Source organism: Carya illinoinensis, chromosome 14, assembly GCF_018687715.1.
Source record: "Carya illinoinensis cultivar Pawnee chromosome 14, C.illinoinensisPawnee_v1, whole genome shotgun sequence".
Lineage (NCBI taxonomy): Eukaryota > Viridiplantae > Streptophyta > Magnoliopsida > Fagales > Juglandaceae > Carya > Carya illinoinensis.
In genome coordinates, this window is record NC_056765.1 from 24,621,168 (window position 1) to 24,628,743 (window position 7,576).

General features: G+C 36.5%; 1 protein-coding gene across 4 annotated transcripts; it reads left to right on the forward strand.

The window, feature by feature from the left end:
• Positions 1–204: 204 nt before the first annotated feature.
• On the forward strand, positions 205–5,198 carry LOC122293242 (disease resistance protein RPV1-like). 4 transcript variants are annotated; one of them, XM_043101766.1, is made up of 7 exons: positions 205–952; positions 1,182–2,268; positions 2,351–2,650; positions 2,769–2,978; positions 3,081–3,815; positions 3,970–4,129; positions 4,269–4,527. In XM_043101766.1, exons 1-7 carry the CDS (start codon positions 402–404, stop codon positions 4,376–4,378), a joined length of 3,153 nt encoding a protein of 1,050 aa, XP_042957700.1. In that variant the 5' UTR covers positions 205–401; the 3' UTR covers positions 4,379–4,527. The 4 variants fall into 4 exon arrangements, 2 of the variants coding, with proteins under 2 accessions (XP_042957700.1, XP_042957699.1); XR_006237219.1 differs by adding an exon at positions 4,852–5,198 and having other exon boundaries at positions 207–952; positions 3,970–4,724; XR_006237220.1 differs by adding an exon at positions 4,862–5,198 and having other exon boundaries at positions 207–952; positions 3,970–4,724.
• The last annotated feature ends 2,378 nt before the right edge of the window (positions 5,199–7,576 follow it).

Here is a 7,576-nt window from a genome sequence, read left to right on the forward strand (position 1 = left end):
GATAAATATGGAGGATGAAGGTATGCACAAACAGTAGTTTTTACGTTGGAAATGAAATTTAATAGTTATCCTTGTAGTACTAATGTAATCCATACTTGAGTTGGGTTTGATAAAAGTGTCCATGATTATTTGTGTTTTAGTCAAAAAGTTCCAAAGTGGGTGGAAGCTACCCTGGAAATTACGTCATACGCGCTTGGAATCAATGCATTCCATAACATAAAGTTGATGGTGTCTCTACCTGGAACTTTCCATCTCAGGTCGACCAGTACTAGTACTCCATGGCTAGCTTCTATATATACATACAGATCACCGCACGATATCTTCAGTTTAATTTATGTTGGTAAAGTGAATAATATTCCCACCTTCCACAATTAAGCTTCTAAATTTCTAGCCTTGCATTCATGGCCGATCAAAGACACTCTTCATCTACTAATTCATCTTGTTCGGGAGAAGATGAAAAAATCATAACCTCTTCCTCACCTTCTTCCTCGACGCCTCGATCGAAACATGGTGTTTTCCTTAGTTTCCATGGCAAAGACACTCGCATGAGTTTTACGGATCATCTATATATTGATTTAAAGCGGAAAGGTATTCTCGTCTTTAGGGATAACGAAAGACTCAAGCGAGGAAAATGCATTTCTCAAGAGCTTTGGCAAGCAATTCAAGAATCCCAATACGCGATCGTCATTTTTTCGGCAAATTATGCTTCTTCCAAATGGTGCCTCATGGAACTTGCTGAGATTGTTGAATGGAAGAAAAAGATGAATCTTACAATTATTCCTATTTTCTACCATGTGGATCCTTCAGACGTAAGAAATCAAAGAGGGACTTTTGCAGAAGCTTTCACCGCACATGAAAAAGATCCCGAAGTAGACATCAAAGAAATTGATACGTGGAGAGATGCTTGCAGAGAAGTCGGTAAAATTGCTGGAGAGCACGTACATGAGGACAGGTAACATTTGAGACCAAAATAATAATATAGTCAACACTGGTACTGTTGCTGTTATTGTTATTATTAGCATTGTTATTAACATTAATTTATCTATCTATCTACTTATTATGACATATATAATTTTTCTACTAAACAATGCTAAACAATCTAATTATAAGTTAAAGAGTTTTTTTTTTTGGTTCATGCCTATTAAGGTCTTGTCTATATTAATTGTTCTATCAAATTACAGGTACGAGTCAACAATTATACAAAAAATCAGTGGAATAATATTCTACAATTATACAAGGCTAAATATTCTAATTCATGATTACCAGAAACTTGTTGGAATAAACTCTAGTGTAGAGGAAATGATGAAGAAATTGCATATGGAATCGAATGATGTTCGCTTCTTAGGAATTCATGGGATGGGTGGCGTTGGTAAAACAACACTGGCCGAAATAATTTATTATAGAGTTTCTTGTCAATTTGAAGGAAGCATCTTTATTTCTTGTATCAGAGAAGAATCTAGAACTCGTGGTCTAGCTTCTTTACAAAAACAACTTCTTTCTATGATCATGCAAGAAGAATTACATATATGGGATCATCACCAGGGAATCATGGTGATAAGGACCAGGTTGCAGAATAAAAAGGTTCTTATCGTCCTTGATGATGTGGATAGTGAAAAGCAACTGATGGCATTAGCAGCAAATTGGAAATGGTTTGGTCCAGGGAGTAGGGTGATTATAACATGTAGAGATAGTCATTTGTTGATAACACATGGAGTGAATGATGTCTATAAGGTTGAGCTACTTCAAACCACTGATGCTTTGCGGCTCTTTAGTTTGTCAGCCTTCAAGCAAACCCATCCTCTAGAGAATTACAATGAATTATCTATGGATTTTGTGAATTATGCTCAAGGCCTTCCTTTAGCTCTTAAAGTTCTAGGTTCCTTCTTGTTGGGGAGAACAATAGATGCATGGAAAAGTGCTAGGGATCAACTAGAAGCAACTCCTAATAAAGAACTTATGAATATACTTCAAATAAGTTTTGATGGGCTAGAGGAATCGCAACAAAAATTGTTCTTGGATGTGGCATGTTTTTCTCAAGGAAGGTGGCCGCTAGATGACAATTTAACGGAAATATATCCGAACATCGACATTGAGGTTCTTGTCGACAAGTCCCTCGTAAGCAAATCAAAATATGCTGGGTTGATCATGCATGATTTGCTAAAAAGAATGGGTTGGGAAATAGTTCGCCGTGAATGTCGTGAAGAACCTGGACGACGTAGTAGATTGTTTCGTGCAGAGGATGTCTGTGACGTACTGAAGAATGATGCTGTAAGCTGATTATTGTAGAGATTAATATAAATATGTATATTTTCATCATAATGCTTGCTAATTCGTTGTTCTTGGTTACTAGGGAACTGATGCAATTGAAGGCATTGACCTCGATTTTTTTGATCATGAAGCGAAACATAGTTTCAATATTAATGCCAAAGCATTCTCAAAGATGAGAAAATTGAGATTTCTTCAATTCGGTCATTTAGGATTTACAAAATGGTGTGGAAATCCTTTAAAATACATGCCAAGCGATATGTTGCGAGTCTTACACTGGTTAGAATGTCCTTCGAAATCCTGGCCGAGCAGTTTCCAACCAAAAAATCTTACTATACTAAGCATGCCTAGCAGCCGCTTCAAACGACTGTGGAAGGGATTGATGGTAAGTTTCTTACTATTGTAAATACATATTCTTCATAATAATCTCCTTTCATGTCTTTTCCTAATAAGTTAATATATTCATATTTTGGTCCAATTAACTACTTGTTTGTTTATAACAGGTTTTAGACAATTTGAAGTACTTATATCTGAGTGGTTCTTGGAACTTAATTGAAACACCAGATTTGAGTGGAGCCCCAAAACTTGAGATAATAGACTTTTCATATTGTACAAGTTTGTGTAAGGTCCACCCATCCATCAAACTACTCAAAGGACTACAAAAATTAAAAATGTCTGGCACCCGAATCAAAAAACTCTGGAAGGGGTTGGCGGTAAGTTTTTCATTCTTTTTAATAATTCCCCTTCATATCTTTTCTAAATAAGTTAATATATTCATATTTTGATCCAACTAACGAGTTGTTTATTTAGAACAGGTTTTAAACAATTTGAAGTACTTAAATCTGAGGAATTCTAAGAACTTGATTGAAATACCAGATTTGACAGGAACCCCAAATCTTGAGGAAATATACATTAAAGGTTGCATAAGCTTGTGTGAGCTCCACCCATCCATCAAAGTGCTCAAACGACTAAAACGTTTGAGTTTAAATCATTGTGAATGTCTTACAAGACTTGTGAATTTCCCGGATATTCAGGGAGATATGACATCATTGAAGAGCTTTTATTTTAGCAAGCCTCCCAACCTGCTATCATCTTTTATGAGTTTCCCTGGCCTTCGCGATTTAGAGTTAAGAGATTGCAAAAATATTTCAATTTTTCCGAGTGTTATTTGTAGTCTGTCATCTCTTGAAATTCTCCGTTTGTATGGTTGGCCAAGACTAGAGAAATTTCCAGACCTGAGTAGTCTGGAATGCTTGACGCGTCTTGAGGCATACGGAACTGCTATAACACAAGTACCATCTGTCAATCTAATCCCCAGGAGCATCCGTTCCTTTAAACTCGAAGGACGGAAGAGGATGCCACATAAATCAAGAGATTTTCCCATCTTCATTAATGACTGCTCTTTGCCGAAACAAAGCTCATATCCCACGAATCATGATATCGGATCACATATAGAATATGAGATGGAAGAAATGCTTGAGGTAGAAGCACTGCAAATTAATTTTGGCAGCGTAGGCAAATATACGTCAGACATTATCTTTGCTGATACAGTGAGTCTCTCTCTCTCTCTCTTCTTTGGAAAAGAACACACATAAAAACACGTAGGGTGCTGTTGAAATAAACAAAACAAGTCAACATCCACCAAAACAAAAATTGCTTAATTTGTGCAGCAATTAACATCTCTTCTTGGGGATTGTTTTACAGGTGATGATAAATGGGTGGTCGTTGGGATCTAGAATCCCGGAGTGGGTCCAAAATACAAGTAATGGCTCCTCTGTAAAGATAGAGTTGGATGGTATTATGAAGGGAATGGACTGTGCAATCTTTATTGTTTGCGATTATCATCAATTCCATTCCCCTGAAGGTACTTCAATTTCTTCGTTATTCAAGGAACGTACATATGTAAAGTTTAAATTTTGTTTTGAGACTGATGACGGTTCTCTAGAAGATTGTTTTTACCAACTTAATTGGTTTCCACCTTTCACGGATATCTGTTTTGTTAGACCAATTGTATTTTGGGCATATACACGGACTCCGCGGTTTTTCAAACGCTGGAAATCGAATAATTTGGATAAACAGAGCTTCATTAAGATTTCAGTTACAGCAGAAATAATTTCTTTCCTCCATCAAATTCCATTAATGGAATTAGAAGTGAAAGAATGCGGGATGCATTTGAAATGTCCGGATGATGCTGATCTTGGTTTGGGATCAGATTTAGATTCTTATCGTCAATTTTATTCAGCATGGAAATGTGGCATGACGAGAAATGATGATTAGATTCATCAGGAGTACCCCTTTAAAGCTTAGTCCATTTGAGTAATGGCTTGGCATTGTTTATTTTGGGAATACCTGGAACCTCTCGATTTCATTGATGATGTTGAACTGATCATAAAATCTCAGATTGATTAAGGGAATGCAAACAACCATCCAAGGAGGTTTTCTTTTTTGTCATGTTTCTGGTACGTGATGCTACCTCTGTGCTTCATCTCAGACTCAGATCTCTATAAAACATGCAATATTTTTGTCATTTATGCTTCTATCAATTTTTAATTTGAAAAATATGATTAAATGTTATGTACATGGAAGTGATCATCAGGGAACCTTCAGTTTCCAAAACGTGCAAGAATACTTGACATGGAAGTGCTGCATGACGAGAAATGAAGATTTGATTCAGCAGGCGTCCTTTGTAAAAGTTACCCTTACTGAGTTTTGAGTATTGGCTTTGGTAATTTCTTTGGGAATAGAATATGTTCACCATTTTGTTTACAAGTTAGGAGTCAACTTTCCAATTGGTTTGTTGCAACTTGCCTTATTTAAGCACCACGACTAATCAGTTAATTAGGGGAGCCAAAAAATATTATTATATAAGAGATTGTTTCCTTTGAGAGATCTAGAGTTTCGCATGCATATTAACTATTTAATTTTCCTATTAATCAGATTTTAGTCCTGCATATGGTTCTAAAACATCTTATATCTGAATGAGCGTAGACATATCTAGACATAATATGTTGGTTTGGGGAAGCCCTCTTTATCAAATTGTTAAGAGCTTTGAACAAAAATTATTATTAAAATTTGTCAAACTTATTGAACATACACGATCATGAAGATAACGTACAATAGATACTTGAAATCACTCCCACTTGACTATAAGATGTATTTAAAACGCTTAATCACTTTTGCCACTCACACAAGCTTGACAATTGGACTTACTTTGACTCACTTGCACTTGCACCCTAGTAAATGCTTGCATGCATGCCAAACTTTGAATTGATTTGGGCTTAGAATTATTGTATCCTTTCTTCAAATGATGACATGCAAAATGGAGAAAATCATCACCTTCGTGTGTAATAGGGGAATAAAGGTTATAACTACTAGCATCCCTAGAGAACATCATTCATTAGTAGTACCATAGGTACCCACACGAATAGACATATATACCCTTAATTTGTCAATATGGAATTGTGTTAGCATAACCACAGTTTCATTATTTGATTAAGGACATAACACTACGAGTAACTTGACACTGCTCTAAAGTCAACAGTCTTCCTACTTTCTAAAAGAGACAAGGAAAGCGAAAATGGTGCGCCAGTAAATATTTTTTTTCTTCCAAACTGATACGAGGTAACATGAAAGGCAAACGTACAGCTTTAATACGGCCAATTTATCATACATAGGAGCACACGTCTCGGTTGTTGCTACAGCTAAGCTCCTCAATCGTTTTTCACAATTGACATGAAATCCTACATAAATTATAGGAAAAGAGGAACACCAAGATCTCACTTTCTTTTAACCTAGAAAATCCTTGCAATTACAAAGGAATCAAGATACCATCCGCCCATAACACAAACGAGCAAGATAGAGATTCTTTTGCCACTTTTCCTGCACATAAACCAGAAGAACAGATGAATAGTTTAGTGTATCACATCTCAAAAAAGGTACAATGAACCTATATCTGCACCTCATAGAAATAATCTTATATATCCCAGAAGAATACACTCCCCAACACGTTTACCTTAACATGGGTGCTCGGAAATTGGGATGTACGTAAGGTCTATTGCGTTTCATCACTAGGTTTACGCCTAGGCACACTCAAAATGAGGGCAGCTTGATCCCATGTGGCAGCTGTCGATGTAATTAAGTAACCATTGTCCCAACGCCTATGGATGCCCTCACTTGGATAAAGAAAATCAAGCTCCACATTTTTATACAAAGTAGTGACAACATAGGTCAGAGAACCTCGAGGGGGACAACAGCAACCATGCCGATGTTGAAAAAATGATCAATTTGTCTGCCAACTAGTTTCAACCCTAGGTCACATTGCTGAATTCAACATAAGCAGTCAAGTCCATCATCATAATGTGTTTCAAATTTATTTGGTAACAAAATTTACACAAAGTCAAGTAGAGTGAAAAGTAATGTCATGAAAATTCCAACTTTTATCTCTTGATCATGAATTTCCAACAAGTCCAATTAACATTTAAAAGCCATTAATAAGTTACGTCTCCTAATTAAATAATATATGTGATTCCCCTAACTCCCACGTACGGATACTTGGAAATCGAGATGTCGGGATGATGACAACACGGGTCACACATCCCATCGCCAAGTGCCGAGTGTGTGTACATGCAACATGTGTACAATAAAACCATGCAACAGATACTAAAAGTCTTACAACTAAGTACCAGAATTTGGTTTAAATACAAACTCGCTTAAATCACACATAATAAAATATTACAAGTTTCAATATTGTTTCAAATCCAAATTACATAACATAAAAACAAGAAAAGATAATTTTCGACGTAAAACGACTCCAAGTCAAGACTCTAGTAGAGCCGCCTCCTCGGGCTCAGCCTCCTCCTCTTCAACCTCTGCATCAAAAACTACGGTACCAAAAATGGTGCCCCAAGTAAGTAATAATCCAAATACCACAAGATAAAAATATATTACACTCAACAATATACATGAAAAGATGCCGAATGCACATGTCTCAAAAATTCACATTTTTCCATGCATGCCAAAATCTCATTTTGGCCCAAAACATATCCTTTAAAACAAATCCTTGCCATTTCCCAGATAATGGCCCAAACCAGGAAAACCATTTTCCCAGAAAATGGATCACAATATCCTCTTACAAAACCTTGCCATTTTCCCAGAAAATTGTCCATATCAAATATCCAAAATCAGTTCCAATTTAATGCATGCACCAGGATCTCCCCTAGGGATCATCCGCACACTCTAGCTCCTATGCCACATTGTAAGTAACGACCACGCATGTGACATTTAAACGAGCGATACCCAGTTTAGCGCCCAG